Source organism: Corvus cornix, chromosome 4 (genome assembly GCF_000738735.6).
Source record: "Corvus cornix cornix isolate S_Up_H32 chromosome 4, ASM73873v5, whole genome shotgun sequence".
Classification (NCBI taxonomy): Eukaryota; Metazoa; Chordata; class Aves; order Passeriformes; family Corvidae; genus Corvus; species Corvus cornix.
The window spans coordinates 67468191-67490754 of NC_046334.1; the positions used below are offsets into that span (position 1 = coordinate 67468191).

The window sequence follows — 22564 nt, forward strand, 5'->3', positions numbered from 1 at the left end:
AAGGATCACACTTGTGCTACACAGCTGCCTCCCCTGGTGCCCTCCCAGTTCCTGCTGGAGTTCCAACTTCAGCACAAGAGCTGGAGCTATCAACACACATCCATGCACTGGAGGGCCTGAACTCTCTTCAGTTCCTTATCAGCATCTCAACAGTCCCTACGAGCTCAATACCCCGTTTCGATGCCAACTGGTCACAGACTGCAGCCACAGCAACCCTTTCTGGCACTTTCCCACTCCAGAGTGGAGCAGCTCTTTATGTCTCCTTGTGCAATTTCCTGCAAAGGAACCATGAAAAAACTCAGCACTAGAATAGATAAGGCACACCCCTGGCTGTAACAGCTCCTACAAAGAGAGTTACAAAGAGGAATTCGATGCTGAACACAATGGCTTTATCAGAGCTCCCGAACTCTTTGGGACCTATTTAAGACCCATTTACAAAGGATGATGCAGATTCTTTGCAAAGCATAAATCTGTGAAACAGCAACAGAACACAGACAGCTTTGTTCTTACCTCACTTCCAGCAAGGCTGAGGCACAGACAAGAAGCTGCAGTCTGTTTATACCACTGAAGGAGACACACTCCTGATTTTAAGGGCAATGCTATAACCCAGTCCAAAATACTCTCATCCACATTAACTTCAAAATCCTGGAAGCCCACAATATGGTCAGTTGAGAGGGATTCTCCCTTCCAAGCACCAGACAGGTAATTCCACTGTCAGGTATTAAAAAGGCATAAATGAACAGAGAAAAAGCTACCAGCTACCACCGTCCCTGTTTTTGGGTACCTGGGATTGCATCAAGACTTTCAACTGGATCAGCAAGACACGAAAAATCCTTAACAAAGGAGGGAGAACAAATGGAACTGAGAGACAAATACATAAATAGAAAGTGGTTTCATCACTTTATTGCTTTTTACTGCCATTACACAGAGTGTCGAGTCTGCACAGACTACCATGGAGAACAAGGTTTTATCACAAGCCATAAAACAGGTAGGAAATCTAATCCTACATCCACACAACTTGCGAATTTGACAGTAAATACAGCATCTCCAAAAAGCTATTGGCATTTACATTAATCAACTGATTAAGTTGCTGAATAAAACAAACTGGTGAGGGACCAGGTGCTCAGAAACACAGACTTCTGGTGTACTCAGGACATCCTCCCAACACACATTCTGAAGTCTTCCAAAATTTCATTAATACTAAACAAAATTAAAGTATTCTGCTTCCAGTTTAAATACCACAAGAAAATAGTTACCACATTTTAATATATTAACTAAAGGACTATTTGTATAAAACTCTTCATACTTGAAATACTTTTAAATTAAATAATAATATACTTACAACGCCCCCCCCCCAGATTAGAACTTTATTGCTAGGATAAAAATTAATGCTTTTCATGGAGGAAGAGGCTAGATTAATATTTTTGCTATGAACACAAACAGAGACAAGAATTTCTGATTTTCAAATTTATTCACCCCCCACAACTGACTTTCAAGGACATAGAGGTATGTGGAATTTAGGAAGGACGAGGTCCACAACTTTCTTCAGTTATGTTTTATGATCTGGTGTCCTTCCATTGCCTCTCAGTATAACAGTGAGCATCAGTCTGCTGCTCCTGCATTCCAACATTATCATTCATTAGATCTTCTCTTCCTGAAATAAAAACCCAAAACACAACCACCCTAATCTTGCATTTCCACTTGAGTATTTTGAAAACTTGGAACTACAACGTCATTCACGTCTTTGTCCATAACAAAGAAAAGTGGGAACATTCACCATGTGGAGAGTTCCTGACTATGAACAATGTTTCTAGGCCAACCTTTGATCGATTTGCTGACCAGCTTTCAGTCCCAAAGGAAGCCTTTTTCACATACTGTAGATTGAGTAACACAACTCCTCAGTGCAAACAGTCATACCTGATACTCTACTAATAACAAAATAAAAATTAACATTAAAGCTTGCTTACAGATTTGCACAGTCCAGTGACTTTGCAGTGCACTGATTTCCACCCCCAAGAACATACAGCTATAGCTTTCTTTTCTCTTTTTGTTTTTTAATTATGCTGCTTTCAGCAGTTATCTAGCTGGCTACTAGATTATACTACTTTCTTAAAGTGATTTTCTTCTTAACTTATACATTCACCCAATTACTGACTTGGGAGAAAACTAACAACTCAACCTCTCCAATCAAATAGTCAATACTGGACTTCACACAGGTTATCAGCATTGCAAACTATTAAGGTGACAATATCTATAATTAATTACTTAAGGATCATAAAGTTAACCAGTGGAAATTGTAATACAATCATAGATTCTAGTATTGCTAAATGATTCATACAAACTAGTGTCTCATAGAACCAGAAATTATTGAGTCACTCAAAAAAAAATTTTTTTAAAAGGGCAGATTTTGTATTAATGCCACTTCTTTAATTGGGGTAGCTGAACTCTGCTGCAGATCATTTAGTTGGAAACATTTAGATGGGTCTTCAGGAACAGAAATGACAAATGGCTTTTGGGCTAAAGCCTCCTCTTGGCTAAATCCTCTTCTAGAGTGCCCTGGGCCCAAATGTGCTTCACAAAGCAGGATTCTAACCCAAAACATTGATATTAAAACCATTGATGTATTAATCATGAACATCAAAGTACTTACTACTCAGTTGTTGCCACAACAATTCCTTTTCCTTCAACTCCACTCCTACATCTGTCCTTCACCCCCAAAAAAATGTATTCGCAAAAGAATATAAATATTTGAGGGGTGAATGCAATGCTCAAGTTCAAGACATGAAAGACTCAAGAAGCCTATGCCTTTCTTTTCATGGCACACATGAAAAGGAGTCAAGACACCAAGACCTGGACCAACAAAGACAGCAGATCAGTGGAAAAAACTCTTGCATACTGCTAGACAATTCAGGCCAGTCATGTGCGCTCCATATACATCTGAAAACAAAACAATCTGCTTTTATTCAGACAACTTAAAACATTAAATACTTTAAATGGATGTCTTTCAACTCCAAGTCATATTTACATAGCTATTCACAGAAATGTGCAAAGTAAAATCTGACAGGAAAATTAACTTAAAAGTCCGACAACTTGAACGCGGCATTAAAAAAGGCAGCAGAGATTCCACATCTATTCCGTGGATGCTTTAAAGAACTAAAGGTAGGGAAAGAGTTGATCCAACTGAACCTCTGGAAATGTAACAAATCCCATCCATGCTGCACGTTGGTCACTAGCTCTCTTTGCTGCAGAATTCACAGTGTATCCCTCCAGTGAGGTCTTTGACAACTTTTGCTTTGATCAGTTTTTGCAGGAATTTTGTCTCACTTGTCACATTGTGCATAGTTTGTTCTTTCATGGCAGCCATGCAGAGGTTGTTGTAATAGTGCAAAGGTGTGCTGGGCTGATCCAGGTCATATCCAAATCCTGCTAAGCTCACTTCATCACATAAATGTGTGGCCAGAACAACTGCTGTGACCCCAATTGTAGGTACATTCTAAAAAGGGAGAAAAGTGAAATTTGCTCAGTTCAAACATATTGTCCTTTACCAGGTTTATAAACACTTTACACAATTCAATGGCTTTGTCTATTCCCTCTCCTCATTAAAAAATGAAATCAATTAAAGCTACAACTAAAAATCAATTCAGTGATCAAATAAAACTGAAAACTCCAAGGCAAAATACCAGTACAACTTAAGTATTTGCATTTAATGAAGCTTTTGGCTGTCAACACTTATTTTTTTTTTTTCTGTGAAGGCAAGATGCCCTATCACTGTGTAATTAAACTGCAAGTGAACCTTCACTTCAAACAACTCCTGACAGAGTTAAACTTGACATTTCTTGATGTACTTATTTCAGTCTTGAGCAACATCAGGTTCTCTAACAGTATTCTTCAGAATATGATTTTTCACTGAACAACCTGTGAAGGAGGCAAATACAGTACAGTACAATGAAGATACTTAGCTTGATGATAAATAAATGTGAGATCATCCTTCAAATATTTGTGCAATAATCTTAAGTGCTTTCACACAAAACATAAAAAGATAGGGGCTAGTCAGTATTTTTTGTAGTTCAAGAGGAATAGTGACATCCAACTTCTCAAACACACAAAGTAACAAAAATGCAGTGTATAATTAAACCAGGCAATCCATCACTCCGTGCCACTGCTGGAGCAAAGGACATGGAGGGAGGAAATGCCCATCAGCTGCTACTGAGCATACTGTGGCAGACACAGTAATTCCAACAGCTGGAAGGCTGCTTTACACTAACCTGGTTTCCAGACTGTCTCTGCTTTCCCTGCAGCTGGAGACACATCTGTCTACAGCTGATGGCTGGTTTGGCTTAACAGGGCTGCTCTTAACAGGCTTAACATACATCAAATAATGTTTTTAAACACTGGAATGAATTTATGTCTGGCTGCATCTGAATGCCATTTCATGTCAGCATACACAGGAAAACACCTCATCTAAAAAGGTGAGCTGAAATCTTACTTTGATTTTGCACAAGAAAACACAAGACTCTTTTGAGAGCACATTAATTTCCCTATTACCTGAGACCAGCTCTAAAACTGCACAGAGAAAGTAAAGAGACCAAAACTTTTTTCAGTTTCTCATTTTGTTTACCTTGTATTTTACTGTCTCCTTTTGGTGAAAGGAAACTTCTTACCTTATCCCAACCCCAGAATTTTGATCGAGGCTCAGGGAACTGTAAAATGTCTAAAGCTGTCTCTTTGATAATGACTGGATTCAGAATCCGAAACTGCTTTGATGTGAAAGGAATTTTCTCAGCAACCTCCTTCCAAAAGAAGAGTCGCACCCACAGAGGCTAAGATAAATAAAAAATACAGTTCAAAGGGAAACTCTGAGAGAGACAAAGCACACAAGTTACAGAATTCACCAGTGACCCTGAAAAATTCAGCAAATAGTTTACAGCTAAGGTGGTTCAGAAATATCAGTTTACAGATCAAACGACTCACCCAAAAGAGGAAAAACCTTTGAAGTACCTGGAACTGCAGAGAGGACAGCAGAGGGAATAGTTGTTTATTCTAAGTATTTGACTGCACTTCGTGTTAATCAGTCAACATATTCGCCAGCACCCATAGATTCTTCAGGCTATCCCAGCACAGCTGAGCAGGCAACAGTATTTAAAGAAACAGGGAAGGGAACCACAGTTTCCCACAAACATTAACCAGGCATTCTGAAGCAAGCACTGGATTTAAAACAATTGTGCTCAAGCTTTGAAGTGAAGAGCTGTTGTTTGACAGCATCCACTGAGTGATGAATGTAACCCTTCAGAAGAGGATTTACACAGGGCTCAGAAACTCAGATTCTGATCTCATGCCACTGCATTTAGCTAGATGCCTGCTAATGGAAGAAAAAAATACCGTATCACACTAATTCTACAAGTCTTTCCATGGAATGGGCAACATTCCATGCAAATGATAAAACTGATACAGCTGCAACAGACCTATATTTTTAAACAGGCTTTAAGGAACAGCAGCTTGAACTGATCAAATACAAGTTGCAGCGCTCCCATTTTCCCAGCCATGCTCTGGATCAGTTTATTTCAGTACCAGTGCCTGCACAGAGAGCTGAGCCAACTGACAGCTGAGTATTTGAGAGAAGTAGGTTTGCAGTTCACAGAATCACAGAGCTGTTGAGGATGGAAGGGACCTCTGGAGATCACATGGTGCAACTCTCCTGGCTCAAGCAGACACCTCGAGCCAGATGCTCAGGACCACATCTAGATTATTGTGAGAAAGATGTCCATGGATATTCAACTTGACAAGCTCCCTCTTGTCCTATCACTGGGTACCACCAAAAAGAGCCTGGCTCCATCCTCTTTGCACCCTCCCCTCATGTATTTATGTACATTAATAAGATCCCCCACAAGCCTTCTCTTCTCTAGGCTAAACACTCCCAGCTCTATCAGTCTTTCCTCATGGTAGAGATGCTCCAGTCCCTTAAGCATCTTCCTGGCTCTTCAGTGTAACAGTAGACAGTCATGCTCAAGATTAAACAGACCTTCTCATATTGTAAAAACCATAGAATTAAGAAGGGAATTTGGAGTACCTAAACTAGCATAGATCAAACTTAAAAAACTTGACAAGCCTTCTTCTAAATCTCTCTCAGTAATTCTTATTTGGTGAAATTATCTGCCTGCAGATTGAAAGAAGTGGAAGCCACCAATTCAAATTAATTTAGAAACATGAAATCCTTCCCCCAGTTCCTTAGGAATCTCAGCACTTCTTTAAATGTTTAGTGAAAAATAAGCAACCTCATGATTTAGGAACCCCAGAAAAATGTTCAGCTACATGTTGACTGCATGTATGCCCATTGTAGCAGAACAGACTTTAGCTGCTAAAAAACCAGACTGGCATTCAGAAATCACATTTCTATTTTGGGCTCTGCAGACTTGTTAAAGTCACTTAAACCTAATGTGAAATGAATTCCACTTTAGTGAACACCCAGTATGTCACGTAGTCTGGTGCAAACCACCAATATCTCCACAAAAAAGAAGTGTTACTGTCAGCATGGGGCTTCAACACAAATGCTGGTCCAACTGTAACTAGGAGACGAAGCTAAAAAAAACCCACAAGGTTATAGAAAAGATCCTCAGCATGCTAAATCAGGAAGCAACAGATCAATCAGCTTCTTTAAGCATTACAAAACAAAACAAAACAAACAAACATACAGGTAGATATGTCATGTTACATACCAAGGTTTCATTTTTTATCATGGCTTGAAGCCAGTTGAAATCAACACTTTTAAACAAAACAGCCACAAACAAGCTTGCAGGAGGATACTCGTGTTCAGAAAGGGGGGCTCCTTCGGGGTAAGTCATCCGTATTGTTGTTTTGTTACCAACGTGATCTGTGTAGCCTTGAACTGGTGCATCATTTAACCTAGGGGAAAAGAAGCCCACAGTGGAGAGGTACTAAATAAACAGGTTACAATCTCATTAAAATATCAGACACTAAGCAAAAACTTGTTATTTGGCCCCCAGATTTTTAACAGAACAGACTATGGTGTTTTCTCACAACCCCCATGTTCCTTATCTCATGCACTCTTCCAGCCCTTATCTTTGGGAGGAAGCCAATTCTATTTCCTGATTAAATGGCACAAGTGCAGAACTTCAGAAAGAAAAGCTTGAAGAGTAAAGTGACTTAAGACAGCATTGCAGAAATTCATATCTATTGCCTTGTGTCAACTCAGAGAGGCATAAAAGTGGGAGGGGAAGAAAACACACAAAGTTGCCTGTGTTATCCTTATCATATATATATATTTATATATACACACACACACTCAAGTATTCCACACAAAAAATCATTCAAATTATCCCTACAATGCAATGTAATGCATCCTGTGGGTTTATATCACTCCAGCTCACCAAAAACTTCAGATGCTGGCACACTGCTGACAAGAATGTCATCATCTTGATGCCATGAGTTCTGCAGAACAGCTCAAGCCCTGCAAACTTTTCTATATCGACAAAAATCACCTTCATCCTGCCAGCCCTAATTTCAGAGGACAGCTAATGCAAGTTCTCTGCCCCTCCACTTGCTAACAGGTTTCTTTCCCTTTGAATAAGGGCTAGAAACTCAATGAATTATTCCCTTTACAGGAGGAGCAAGCCTTAGTTTCCAAAAAAAAAAAAATTGGGAAAATGCTTGTATTAAATTTATTTGTAACTTTACATGATTCAAAACAAGAAGGAGAGGTCAAACTGTAATGTTCAGAAGGCACAAATACAGAGCATGTAATTCAGATGTCAGAAATCATGGGGAATCAGAAAAAGCAGTCACTGACCTCATAAAGATAAGGGTAGATAAGTGTGCTATAAAGTGTGTAAGCAAACTGTGTACTGAAACATCAATTAATTTTTATTGTGTTTGAAATAGCTGTTATAAAATAATCTTTCAAATAAGCACCCAAACTGGCCACAGGGAAAAAAAGCAGAGGTGAGTCCTTATCCTGAAAGTTAAGATTTGAAAGCTTTAAAATGTGAAAGAATAAATCCAGTACTGTCTACTTGTCCATGATGTCACTAGTTTATATCTAGTTTCTGCCCATGTGATTTTTGTACCTGGAGTCCTTCCTTGTAAACATGACAATTTATTTTGCTCCTAAGACTTCAAATTCCACCAAGTCACAATTAAATTTCTCAAAAGCACTTTTACAAGCAGTCTTTTAAGTTGCATAAATGTTGGAGATATTTTCCCCTTAAAAAACAATTCTGGCTCATAAAATAATGATGAAGTAGTTGGACTCCTTAAATGGGAAATACATACCTTATAACAATATCAAACTGATTCAGTAAGTGACCCAGCTCTGATCCATGAAGAATTCCACCACTGCCAACAACAACACAACGCTTACAATGTTTTGACTTCAAATCTTCTGGTAAATCATGCTCAGGTAAGAGTTCAAGGAGATCTTTAAGTTTATCAAAGAACTTGTGAAATCCAAACGGAGGTTCATATTTAAATAAAGCTTCATCTTCATTTATATTTTTCCTTACAAAGGGAGATATGTCCACGCTGTATTTCTCTGCAAACAACTTCCCCATTTCCTTCTTCACATAAGAAGGTCGGCACTGCTCCTGCAATGCGGCGCTGGCAAATTGCTGTGCCCTCTGAAACAAAACACACGGGGCTTCAGCCAGGAAAGCCAGCTGCAGGAATGCACAAAGCCCTTGGAATGTAGCCCACCAGCTGACCACCAGCAGTTTAGCAAACACAGGGGTTACAAAGAAAGCTTCAGTGTGGAAGTACAACACATTTTAAAGCATTTCCTCAAACGCAGATACAAACCAGCGCAAAGTGAAAACCTGCAGAGGAATTCCTCTCCACTCAACCCCTTAAATCTAGGTAAGAGGTTTTCTAAAGAATATATTAGGCTAAAAGAAGTGCTAAGTGAAAATGAGCCATTAGTACTATCATTTGCAACACCAAATAAAAAAAATCTAGACATACTTCTACCCATCCAATTTAGCAGCAAGTGGAATTCTACTCCACTGCTCAACTGCATGATCTGAGTTCTGCCTGTGGTAGGATTCTACCAGAGACACAACCATAGGGTAAAAGTTCTGTGCAACAGCAGCTGGACTCACTTACCAGAATGAAGCAACACTTCTTCCATAAATATTGCTATAGTGCTAAAGACTAAAACATGACTTTAAAAGGAATTACAAGTGGGGGTGTTTGGGGTCTTCTGTCAAAGACTAGTCACCAAAATAAGAGACTACAATTCCATACTGCATAAAAAGATTAAAGTGACAGACAAAACTACACATTGATCCATCTTGTAATAAAACCAAAACACTATTAATGTACATTTTTAGAAATTTGTAGTGGCAAGCTGGTATCTGATGTAGAAAGAGAAACAGCAAAGGTATTACTTTTATCAGTTAAAATAAAATCTTGTTTGCATCATAACTTTCCCAAAAAACTCTGCTGGTTTTTCCTCCACGGTATTTAAAAATAACCCATGAGCAAACATAGCAGTCAGAGACACAAGATTCAAATCTACTGCTAATTTAGCTCTCCTCTACTGTTAAGGAACAGTAGTGTGTATCTGTGGGCACAAGAAGGGAAGTTTTGCTGCTGGTTTTCCGGGGGTTTTTTTAACTGAGATTGATCTACACAACTTCCTCTGCCACCATTGTGAAGGTTTCTGCAAGTTTGGGCATAAACACCACACTGGGCAAAGCATGACTGAGCAACTTCACGCTGTACTGTGTTGGCAAGAGTTACTGCGTCTTTGGAAGAGCCTCATTTTAAGGCTGATATTTGCACGCCCTATCAGTAAAAATTAATGCAAATCACTTGACAATTGCCTCAAACACTTTGTAACTATCTACTACCTAACCAGACCAGAGAGATGCTCTTTGCTCATCCTGCATCTAACACAAACAAAACAAATAATGAAACAGCATTAAACACAGTTCATGAAGTCTTTAGGTTTGCTTGATTTAAAGTGTTTGTTCTTCAGAATCAAGAATCTGTTGTTGAAAAAATAAATAAGTCAAATGAGAAAAAAGGGGAGGCAAAGAGGGTCAGAAGGGGAAAGACAGGCACTGAAGATGATGGGAGGTGGGGCAGGATGCACGTGCAGTAATGCTAAAATGAGACTGTCTTAAGCCAGGGCTTCTGCTGTAGGTTGCCTTTTAGCATTGAGACATTCAAAGACAGAAATGTAACAGCTCTAAGCCAGGTAAGTCCTGTTATAAAGTGCAAATAGGATAAGTAGCAAAGGCTTTAGCCTGTTACACCTGTTGAAAAGCCACATGCAAAACTGTAGCTAAAGTAAGTAACTGCTACCTTAAATGAACAAATTAAACAATAGCTGCACCCTCCTGGACATTTGCCCTGTGATTCCAAAAACATCTGTGCGACTACAAGGCAAAGCAGACTGGGAAACTGGCTTTGGTGAAAAAAAAAAAAACCCTTTGGTTTAACACGTTAGGTTTGGGTTGTTTCAGGTTTTTTAATATGTTACTTTTCATTTGCATCAATCCTCTGATCACCAGTGTCATCTGCACTGATACAACGATATGATGACACATCCATTTCAAATGTTAAAGTCACAGTTATCTAATTTTACCCCTAAAAACCCAGTTTCTCTGCGTGCTTCTGTTGTAACTTTACAAGAACAAAAACCAGAATGTCTATGACATGAAATGAAGCAAAATATACTTCTGCTCAACAGATAATTTCAGCATTCTAGTTCTTTGTACAGAACCTTATAACTCTTGTATTGTCAATTAATAACTTTTTTTTTAAGCTAAGTGAAAAATAAAGAAAGTCAAAAGATACCAACCCTTATACGATCAAGGTCCACATACGGCATTTTTGTTCTGTCACATTCCTCAGGGCCAAAATGTAATTTGAGGATATAAAGGAAGCACCCTCCAACCACAAACAGTGCAAGAATTCTAAAAACAAACAGGACAGTGAGGGGTAGGAGAGAGAAACAAACAAAAAAAAAAAATCTTTTTTCCCATGTTCAATCAACTATTAAATCAATATTTTTAAGCAAATTTAAGACAGTTGAACTTCACGTGAATACTTGCATTTGAATCAAGCAAAAAAACCCCTATTGGCTTGTTCACTTCAAGTCTCTCATAACTCTTCAAAGTTATCTGCAGGAGAGCATGAACATATATAGATGCTTGGATAAAGAAAATGCCTGCATTATATACTTTAAATGCATCTCTGATGAGTCAAACAGTTCTCTTCACATAATGAAACCAAGAGTGACTTTTTTTTCTTCTTTGAAGGTCAACTCTGTCTTGGAATACATACTTCCATGCAAGCTAAAAAAAATGCTGGAACTTCAAATTGCATGATTTTGGGCCAATGGCCACCAGTGAAACAAAACTTCCAACTCATTGGCAGGCCAGAATGCAGAACTTAGATGCTCAGGTTTATATTAAGAAGCCTTAGATACTTACACCCCCAAAACAAGCAGAAGAAAAAGTCCAACCAACTTTAAAATTGAAGAACATAGACTATTTATATTTTTGATCTACTAATTTCTCATTCCTAAGGAATACCACTGTTGATGTCCAAACAGTCACTTAGCTCATTTCATGTTTAAGCCCATCTGCAGAATACTTACATCATTATTTGGTTAAAGTTGTGGTTGTTGCTCAAGTATGTAGTTTAAGCTTTATTACTGATTTTCATTTCCTATTGTTTCCTAAGAACTGGACATTTGTTTAAATGTCTTGAAATAATATAGAAGTTATTAAGTGCCCAATGCTTCTTGAAACCCTTTCAGATGAAGTTAATACAGATTTCCAATGTTTTTTTTTTAAAGTTTGTACTATATGAACTAAGAGATGCAATCCTGGCACTCAGTGTGCAGTACAGGCTGCAAACAAGGTGACCACTGGAAAAGCAGCACTGTTCTCACATCTCACGTAATTAAATTACCTTTTCCACTGATAGGTGATCTAAGAGCTTCATTAGCATGTTAGGCTGCAATCCCTGGAGATCAGCCAACAGGCAGAAAGCAGGGGATTCACAGCTGACAAATGAAGCTGGTTTTCCTCCAGAAGTTTATCAAGTATCCCCAGGTTCAGCTGGGGCTGCTACATTCAGGTTATATCCACCTGTGGGTATAACAGTTTGTCTTTGGGTTTTTTAAGCTTTAAGACCTAAAAATTCATGTGGCATCACAGTAGTGAGCTTTCTAGGTATAAAATATGGTCCTGGATCTACATGTGTACACAGCCTTTAATTCTAATTTGATGTCAAGCTATAAACAACGGAGTAAGGTTTTTGATGTAGCATTCCAGAAGTCTTCATAGCAAAATAACTATAAAAACACCTCCCCAGGATACTCACTCAACATCCACTGGCCTTTCATTCCCTCAGTTATCAGGCTGTACAAAAGTCTCAGCATTGTTATTTATCTGCATACAAAAAATGATTGGAAATACTTGTGAGTGAAGTACTAGGATCTCACTTTGGCTTGGGAAAACAGGTACTACAACAAGTTAACCTGGGCTCCAGAAAGTGTTTTCAGTGTCCTACAGAAAGCTGTGTGCCTAACTCCCTGTTCAAAGCCCATGGTAATCCCATGCCTTGATTTCTGCATCCTTTTTGTAACTGCCCAGACTGGGGGGAGAACAACTGTCCTCTGTGTAGCTGTGACAATGACACTTACTTGCGAGTACCTTTTAAAAACCAGCTTGGTCTTCTCATCTTCATGTGCAGCCACCTTACACCATTGCACAGGAGGTGAACGATCACTCTTTAGCTTCACAGAGTTACTGTCACTCAGCACTGCTGTAAAAAACAAAGAAAAAGTTATCATAACTTTTGCTGAATTGAAGAAAAGTTCACAGGACGTACATGGAGTGACAACTTTATTTCCCAGAGAAGACTGTGATTCTCAGTTATGGTGGCAGGAATACTGAATTGCTCCTGACCCCCTTGTGATCAAGAACTCACTCATTTTAGCTGCATCACCAAAAAACGATTCTAAAAATGTTGCCAGGTATTGGTCTTTGCATTCTTCATAAGCCAGAAGTAGAAATTGTGGGAGCAGCAAGACTGCAATTATTGTATCAGCACACTCCAATACTGGTTTTGGGAAGAAAAATGCAGGCTGGCACATCATCTCACAGGCTGCTGCCAGTAACCAAAGATGGAAGATGGAATCCCCATGAAGAGCCTACCCATATGAGTCTGCTGGTTTTCCCAAGGAGAAGGAACACAGGCAAGGGTTTTTCCTGTCCTACCCACACAAAGCAGCACTCCCTTTGATCAGCCAACCATGGAAAGGTGCAGCTTGCTCCTCCACAGTGGAGGATTTCAGCCCTACTCCTTCCTTTGATCTCAGCGCCTGACCCTCTCTGCTCTCCACTGCAAAGGCGTTCGCCTCTTCTGTTCTCCTACCAAGAGTTCTGTCACAAGAACTTCTAAAAAAGAGCAAGGCTAAGGGAAGACTTTTATCTATGGATGATCTTTCTCATTCTCTTCTCCACCCCTTGTTATTGTATATGGTGATATGTCCCATTTGAACCAGCCTGTATTGCCACTTGAAAACACTGTTTGATTTGACAAACAACTGAAGTTCTTGAACACCAGGATGAAGGAGCTGAGGAGACAGAAGTACCCCCTCTTGATCTCAAACCCAGTCCACTGAAATTTCAAGGGTATCTAATTCGGAAGATGACTCAGTCTCTTTGCACAATCATCATTTCTCAGTAACAAATTTGATAATCACAATACAAGGTCAAATGCCAAAAAACACTGTGAGGGTGGGACAAGGAGAGATGAAGACCAACAACAGCATCTGAAGTCCTCTGAAGAGCAGACAACAGTCAAGTCATCCTTTCAGGGTCACATGCAGATGATCACAACCCACAAAACAGAGCAAGGCAGAAAAAGCTGAATGGCTTTTGCCCACAGGAAACTTCACCAGTTACCTCAAACACAGATAACTTGGTTATTGTGACATCACTAAGAACATCAAATTCCCCACCTGGCTGTATTTACTAATTGCACAGACTCTCTGAGCTGTCACACCTGTTTGCAGGCCTTTATAGCAGCCCCTTTTAGCAGCTCTGAAAACACTAAAATCTGAAGTCAGTACCATCATGGTAGTCTTGGAACAGGGTAAACTGAAATTTAAGGGGTAAGTGACATCCCCCGGTCCCCCGGAATTCTAGCAGTTAAGCTGGAAATCAAATCCAGCTCTTGTCTACAACACAACCTGTCAGGACACAAGGACACAGGACAGCAGGTCACAGGGAACCTATCAAGCCTTAAAAGCTCCTCATTTTCTCAGAGCAACACCTCGTCTTTATGGGCTGCATCTATACCACTGAATAAAAGCAGCACTGGAGTGCAAATCTGGGTGTTGACATCACCACCCCCATCATCCACATCAGTTTGCTCTCAGCTAAAATTTGCAGCAAATCATTCAAGTTCACATGGGTGAAGATGTCAAAAAATTTGTTACAAGGACCATATCCCAGGGTCAGTTATGGATCACCAAGTTAAACTGCTCTGCCTTGAGATGTTCAGTGCCATCCCAGCACAACTGGTACAATCACCTTTTACGATACACTTCCTTCCTGCCACACTACAAAGACAAATCAACTCAGCAGCTCTCATCCAGCACCTTCCCACTAACACATCTTGGAGATGACAGAGATCCACAGAGATCACACTGTCAGGATGCACAGGGAGCAATCGCAGTTCACAGAGCAAGATCACACCAGCACACAACAGCAGCAGGGATCAGAGGATGCTGCAGAGAGTGAACATGGCCTGCAGACCACGTGGAAGCTCCAGGACAGCTGCACAAAGAACAGAGAGGACATTCCATCAGATCACCTCAGAGGAGACTGCCTCACACCAGTACAAACAAGTGGCACTCAGCACTGTTTCGGAAAGGGAAGAGATCACTCACTGACACCGATGGCTCACGGCAGGGACATGCCCACTGAACACTGCTACAGCACAAAACAAGGCAGTAATTACATCTGTCAGTCCCACAGATCTCCACAAACACATATGGGGAGAAGTATAAAATGGGACTTTTCTTTTTTAAAAATGAAAAAGCAGGAAACAAGCTTCACCTATTTTCACTAGAGAACAACGCAGGTAATAATTCTCGGGTAAACATAAAGAAGTAACTTGGTCAAAGACCATAGGAACCTAGGTCAGAATGGATTCTGCACAAAATAATGAATTAGACTTGGTACCTGGCTGCAAGAGATCTGAAAGACAGAGAAGGCACTGAAGAGGTGGAGAGTGATGAAAACAGAAGGGAATTAAACAGGAATGCAAGACTGCAGTAAGCAAGTACTATCAGCCAGTCTTCCCAGCCTCTGAGCAAAAAAAATTCCAGTTGTTCCCTGCTTCACTCATCCTGGATGTGTAAAAAGAAACAAGGAAACAGAATTTAATTAAGCACCTCAGCACATCCTTTCCAAGTCCAACTCCAAGTACTCACAATGCTTTTTTTTGTTACATAAACAAGTAACTCACATAATTTTCATTTCCTTTGCAACAGTTTACTTCAGTTTGACCTTTGTCATTTATGAACACGACAGATGATTCCTTCCTCAAATAAGTTTATATATATATACAGACTGATACATAAATGCATCAAAACGCATCTGTCCTGCACAGCATTTTTTTACTCAGGTTGGATCCTGCATTCTTATTCCAGTCAATAAGGCCTTCCAGTGGCTACAATGGTGTAAGAGTGCTCAAAAGAGCAAGATGGCAGTAAAAAGCACTTTAGAGTGCACCCTTCTCACAGTCTTCCTGAATCTAAAAAAAAAAAAAAAAAAAAAAAAAAAAAAGAAATCTCCAAGTTTGCAGAGAGAACCAAGATCCCAAGAGGACCAAAGAGATATTGCATACAAACACCATTACATTCTTGCAGGAAGGGGCCCTGCTACAAACACCATTACATTCTTGCAGGAAGGGGCCCTGCTACAGTTATTTTGAGAGCCATAAATGCAAACGTCTCGACTTGCATACAAAACAGCTCAGTAGCACTGTGGTATTGCAGCCACATTTTGCAGTGACGTTTCTATAGCTACTCATTGTGGTGTAATTAGTGAGCACTTGGAGGATTTAAATTTGTTTCATCTACTGAACTTAAGTGATCTGTGCAAAGCTGCTTCTAAGGCTAAATTGTCCATTAATATAATATACTCCAAAGCTTTTTGTGGTGTTATTCTTTTCACCATGATTTACTTTTGTCTCATTGTTATTCTTAAGTAGACAACATTTCCACACTTGGAGTATTTCAGAAGCAATTCATTTAAGCCTTCAGGAAGTCTTTTCATGTGGGAATGCTAAAAGCTAAAAAGCAGCATGTATCAAGTTGTACATAACCACTGCCACACCCTGGAAAACGCATTTGGTTACATACAGCACCTGGATTCACCCAAAGACAAAGCCAAGGTCTCTCAGCAGGCACGGGAACAGGAGGAGGCAGCCTGCACATGAGTGCAGAACAATGCACACACCTGCATCCCTCACCAGGCTCCCATCAAGCCCCCAGAACCACAACCCCACACTTTCACTTAAACTTTCCCCTCTCACAGTACCACCAGAAGCAGTGGAAACACCCAGCTTTACAAGGCAGTCAATACCAAGGCCTTGCTGCACAGTTCAGCCTTTGAAGTTCATGTAACAAGACCAAGAAGCTTTCAGGGCAAAGCCTACAGCAAATGGAACCTGAAAGTCACATTCATGTAAAGGAATTACTAATCACGAACAGTGGGGCTCCAGAAGGCATTGAAGCAGAAGCTAAAACTAATGCAAAAATACCCCAAACCCACCTGCTCACTTCATGCCTCTTCCCAGAAATCAGATGCACGTAAGTTACTTGAACATACTTCCAAAATCAGTAAAGGGTAAGATGAAAGCTACTTGGTTTTGAGTAACATTTGTTTCAAAAAAGAAAAGCAAAGTTGAAAAGCAGAGAAGGTGTTTTCACACAAGGAACTTGAGCAAGGCACTCTTTATTGAGATGTGGTCATTATTCAGTAATGCATTCTGCATGGATTTCCTGTTCTGTGGCTTTTAAACCAAAAAAAAAAAAAATCCCACAGATATACTGCAAAACTTTATGCTAAAAGTTAGAAGAGAATAATTAAGAAAACTTAAACCGACTACACATTGGTTTTGGACACATTTGGAGAAAACAGATGACAAAAAACGGACAACTACAACCTTAACGTCTGTGATTACTTGCAAGAGTTGGGCCCATGAAAAGGTTACACATTTCAATCTATCCTCATTCTTGACCAAATAGATAAGATATTAATTTTCATTAAGGTTTTCAAAATTGATACAATATTTTAAGAGAATGTTATTAATTTATGTCAAAACACAAAAATTAGATTGGTGAAATTTACAGTTAGGATTGATTTTGTTTGCTTCTGCAGTACTGAAATCCTCAGGGATCAAAACATAAGGGCTGAGAAATTAAAAAAGGGAATGGTGGTAGTTTTTCTGGTTTATGCTTCAAAGTCAGTCACTAAGCAGAGCCTCTCAGATGACACCTAAGAATATGAAAAATTTAAACTTCTTCCTCTTCTGTTCTACTTTAAGACAATCATTACAAAAATGATTCAAAAATAAGTATAAAACTCTCCCAATTCCTTCCTATATCCATCCCACAATCTGTTCAATTCTCTTTAATGGACAAACCAGTCTTGATTCAGGGAATTTAAAAGTAATAGGATTTTGTCAATGAATACAACTGCTAATCATCAATTCTAATATTGGAAAAAACAAAATAACCCATGAGTAAACACTGTATCTTACCATTTTACCTACTTGTGGCCCACAAGTCCCCCAGGGTGTCCCTACTTGGGGACTCTTCCTTCCAAGTCTCCTTATTCAAAGCATGATACCTTCAATCCTTCCCATGCTTTCAAATGGCATCATCTCTTCATTGGAAACAATAAACCATAAAAAATAAAATTTTGTAAATAACTTCTATCTGTTTACATAAAACATGATAAACAAATCTTTTTAAGCCAACAGTGAATCAAGCCTCATCCCAATAACAATTAGGGGGGGAAATGGTAATGCAAAGAATAAAAATGCTGACGCTAAGGAGAGTTAGTTGTGCACCCCATTATACACAAAGGACTCCACAGTTACAGGTGTTGTACAGTCAAACTGCTGCCTTACAACTGCAATCCAAGGTATTTTTATCCATCCAAAACACGGAGTATTTCTTAATACAAAAACAATTTGGAAACATATTCTCTTGTGACATGAAGAATTTGTTATTAAAAAACAATCAATCCAGAAAAGGGATGAACATCCTCTAGCAAGAGGCACTCCAGAAACTGCAGTGTAGTGAAGGACTGCCTCACTTTCAGAGAATCACAGGATCATCCAGTTCCAACCTCCTGCCATGGGCAAGGACACCTTCCACTATCCCAGGTTGCTCCAAGCCCCATCCCAGCCTGGCCTTAAGAAGTTCCACGGATGGGGCAGCCACAGCTTCTCTGGGCAACCTGTGCCAGGGCCTCACCACCCTCACAGTAAAGAATTTCTTCCTAATATCCAATCCAACCCTGCCCTCTGCCAGTTTGAACCCATTCCCACTTGTCCTGTCAGTCTGTGCCCTTTTCAAAAGACCAAGTCATGTCCAGCCTCTCATCCGCCAGCACGCCCAAGTCCCTCTCCTTGGGGCTAATCTCAATCCATTCTCTACTCAGCCTTGGAGTTGTGCAGAGATTGCCTGACACAGGTGCAGGACCTTGATGAACTTAATGAAGATAACTTTCCAAAGACTTCTGCAGAAATGAATCCAAATTTTTCAGCTGAATTTTAAACATAGGTTTAACAGATCAGGAAAGCTAACAACCTGCCCAGACGTTGGAATTGGATTTAAAATCTATACAAGGAAAGTAAAAAGCCTTTTATCTGGATGGCCCCCATCTGCCTGTATTGACAAAATACTCAGGAAAAGTGGGGAAAGAAGAACAACAGACAAGTTATCCCAAAGGAACTGCTTCTGATTGGAAAAACCTCCTTATATGACAAAATGAACATTGAAATACCTTCTTAAAGGATTTTTGTTCAATGGTACATGACAAAAATCCTCTAAAACCACAAGCATGAGGAAAAATTCCAGTGATATTAATGATCTGAGGGAGACTTAGCAGGAACGTGCTAAAGCATGAGAGACTCTTGTGTTATAATTTGTAGCAATGTATTCACTCTTGGATGTTTATCTTGAAATAATTTTCTGATCACCATCCTACCACACCCTATCACAAGACATAATGAGACAGCGCCCAGGGAGATGTTGCAGATTAGGGACTGACATCTTTTCACCAGAGGAAAAACACAAAGCTAAATTTAAAAATTAAGTGACATCTGCCAATTATTTCTTCATCTACTGTTGCAGTGGGGTGCAGGATCCCCAATCTACCACTATATAAATCCTGCAGTAAAGTTGGCACTTTAACATATTCAGATACTTGATAAACTTTCTTAGAATATTTTCTCCTTAGTGCCTATTACTATTGAATGAAAAAAGCATTTGACACCTGTTTTAATGAACAGAGTCAGTTGTTTTGATTAATTGCACAATACATCTGTGATGGCAGAAAAAAGTTTCACCTATAATACGGTTATAAACACCTACAACAGGATATTGATTACATTAGTGTATAATACATCTTACAAAATGAACTTTAGCTGGAAAAGCTTTTTAATCAGACAATAAAAATTAAAAAACAATGCTGTCTGTACAATCTGGAGTTCATTTGGTCAAGATCTGTCTCCTTAGAAAATGAGAACTTATTACTGAACACTATTCCTGTAGACACAATTGGTAAAAAGTGAAACAAGGAGCAAATGAGAATTTCAGAGCTATTGACAGAAACTCTCAAAGGCACCAACAGGATGACAGGTGAAAATTATTTGTTCTGGAGCCAAGAATACCACCAAGCAACAATAGTGTCCTAGAGGCATCATTATTTTTCTTTCCTTGCCTTGTGACACTCTACTTGTGTTTTCTTCCAATTGTTTAACGGGTAACTCCTACACCCTCGTTGCAACATCAACTTTGCAACCACGTCATGAGATCGTTAACAACACTACATAATTGTGTCTACTTGAGCAACCTTTTCCTTTATGAAGGATACACAGAGGCTACAACTTCCTCTTAGCCTTGAGTCATCCAGATAGAACATCAAAAAAAATTGTTCCAATTATCAACTTAACTACAGACACTCAGAGTGTAACACCATCACTTCCTCTCTGCAGCATTCACAGGAAGCTTTTTGGACATTCATAGTGCCTGCTAAAATAATATTATAGAGAAAGAACTCTTACTGAGGTTCTAAATGACAGTTCAGTGTTCAAAACAGGGATACTCTCTTAATTTCACATCTGCCTTAGCACCCTTTTCCCTAGTCAAACTTTCCAGGCTTTTCTGTAAAACCTCTTTCAGGTGCTCTCAAGTGAGTAACAGCAAGAAAACATAACTAAAACACAAAAACAAGAAACATCAACAAGATGTGCTTCAACACTTAAGTGAGCTGTTGATGCTTTGAGACAGATGAAAGCAGTACCTGGATTCGGAATTTTTCTGATTCACAAATGAGCCACAGAAAGTCTGTGTCCTAGCCAAGCAGCAAGAAATGGGCGAGTTAAAGTACTGCTGTTGTGAACAGTGTGGTATTAAAAAGTTACGTTTATTTCTTACAAGGGAAGCTTTTTAGACCCCCTCATCCCTAAGACTTCAGGACCTCACAGTGCTGATGGGACGGGTGAAGGAAGAGCTTCTCCCAAGGAGATCACAGAGCTTGCTTTGTCCAGCTTTGCAAAACAAGATTTGAGAGTTTGTCCTTAGATACACCAAACATGTAAACACCAAAGCCAAAACCAAACCTTCCAAACAAAAGCACAATGTTAGCACACAGGAAAAGTGGACATAAACAAAGAGGGACTACAGACAAAAGATTCCTGAGCAGCAAAGGAATAGCCTTCCCATAGGAATAATGGAAAATAACAGACTACGCAAGTTTTAAGGAAGTCCTTAATAATTTATGAATAACATTATCAGTGAGAGCTGCTTGTGACACAGAAGTCCTCCATGATCCTGAAGTCCTATGTGCAGTTACAGTTGTGTGATTTCGAAGCACTGGATGTGCCTGCTGGAGATGCTTTAACGTGTTCTGTTTGAGCAAGTTTCATTCAGACTCACACATAATTTGGAAACTACATCATGACAAGTTGGAAGCATTGTCTGGGTCTTTTTCAGTTACTTAGCCTTTATTATAACTCAAGAACTACTTAAGTCTTCCAGGGTCTCTTAATCTAAACAAACAACCTGCCCACCAAATACTCTAACTCTGCAGCAGTCTTAGCGCATTTCGCATCTGATGTATGCAGAGCAAACAAAATTGAATATTTTTAGCCCATTCTCCCCAGTAAAAGGAAGTTTCTGCTACCATACTCTGTCTTCTACATCCTGCCCCTAACTGCCTGTCAATCATTTGGTCAATTTGATGGAACTCTACAGAAGGAAGGACCCTAAACCCCAAGAAGTTGCAGGAAACTAGAGGAAGGATGAGCTCATTTCTCATCAATCCCACGGAAGCAGATAATGCATCAAAATGCTTTCATGCGCTAACTCTCCAGCTGCATTTTGACCTCTTAAAAGAAATCCCCCGAGTTTGGCTAGCAGAGGGCTTGGGAGATAGCTCAAGGTTTCCTGCTGCATGATCCAAAAGGGAGACAGTAACCTCACTGCAGCATAACAGATGGAATAACACAGTCCACATGGAAAACACCCCCTCTGAAATGAATCGTAAGCTGCAGCTTAAAAACATGTATCCAGTTTAGAAGCATAAAAGAGCACTTATCTCAACGAGTTTTCTTTAGAAAAATAATGAATACACATCTTTATCTACCCTCTTCCCCAGAATAAGACAAAGCCAGTCATTTTCCACTGCAGAGACCTTTACATCCAGAAATTTTAAGAACATTTCCTAATCATTTCCTTAACTAAAGAGAGCTGCAAAATAAACATCTCTCCTCCAGCAGCCTTCTATTTTGATCTTACTTAGTGAAATAGAAAAAATAAATACAAAACAAATCTCAGCACAAAGGGGAAAAAAGGAAACATTTTAGTGAGTAGTGCTGAAGGAAACAGAAAGGCTTTGGCAGCAACAGCAGACGCCGTATCTGGTTTGCATTCACATCACTCCAAGCATGAAAAGACAGAATCCCCCACCAAACGCCTATCGGAACCCGCAGAGAAGCGGAAGCCTATAAATTTTATTCCAGAGGAACAACTCAAGACAGCCGCAGCTACATCCTCTCCCTCCAGCCCAAAGCAAACACGACTCCCACCGCCCATCTGCTCCAGCACTCGCAGCCCCCACCTCCCCATCCCCGGTGCTCCCTGCCTGGAAGGGAGGGAGAGACCTGGAAGCGCTGGCGGTGGGGCACATCCTGCCGACTGCTCCAGCCCAAGCCCGCAGGCCCCGCGCCGCCGCATCGGCCTCGCCCGGCGCTGGCCCCGGCGCTGGCCCCGCTGCTGTGCCCG

The 22564-nt window shown here is 39.9% G+C and overlaps 1 protein-coding gene across 3 annotated transcripts; it reads right to left on the reverse strand.

Moving 5' to 3' along the window:
• Positions 1-877: 877 nt before the first annotated feature.
• ST3GAL5 (ST3 beta-galactoside alpha-2,3-sialyltransferase 5) lies at positions 878-22564 on the reverse strand. 3 transcript variants are annotated; one of them, XM_010402072.4, is made up of 8 exons: positions 22444-22523; positions 17809-17933; positions 12671-12792; positions 10817-10931; positions 8287-8630; positions 6714-6900; positions 4662-4820; positions 878-3493 (listed from the first exon to the last, which is right to left on the reverse strand). In XM_010402072.4, exons 3-8 carry the CDS (start codon positions 12712-12714, stop codon positions 3230-3232), a joined length of 1113 nt encoding a protein of 370 aa, XP_010400374.1. In that variant the 5' UTR covers positions 12715-12792; positions 17809-17933; positions 22444-22523; the 3' UTR covers positions 878-3229. The 3 variants fall into 3 exon arrangements, with proteins under 3 accessions (XP_010400374.1, XP_039407058.1, XP_039407057.1); XM_039551124.1 differs by lacking the exon at positions 17809-17933 and having other exon boundaries at positions 12681-12789; positions 22444-22564; XM_039551123.1 differs by lacking the exon at positions 17809-17933 and having other exon boundaries at positions 12681-12792; positions 22444-22564.

Excerpts from the sequence above, each read along its gene's own strand:
- ST3GAL5 (XM_039551123.1), bottom strand. The coding sequence starts at position 22,516 with ATGCGGCGGCGCGGGGCCTGCGGGCTTGGGCTGGAGCAGTCGGCAGGA. Across the intron at positions 10,932-12,680 it reads ACCAAGCTGGTTTTTAAAAG|AATTCTTGCACTGTTTGTGG; the intron begins GTACTCGCAAGT and ends GTTTGTTTTTAG. Across the intron at positions 3,494-4,661 it reads AATTCTGGGGTTGGGATAAG|AATGTACCTACAATTGGGGT; the intron begins GTAAGAAGTTTC and ends CTCCCTTTTTAG.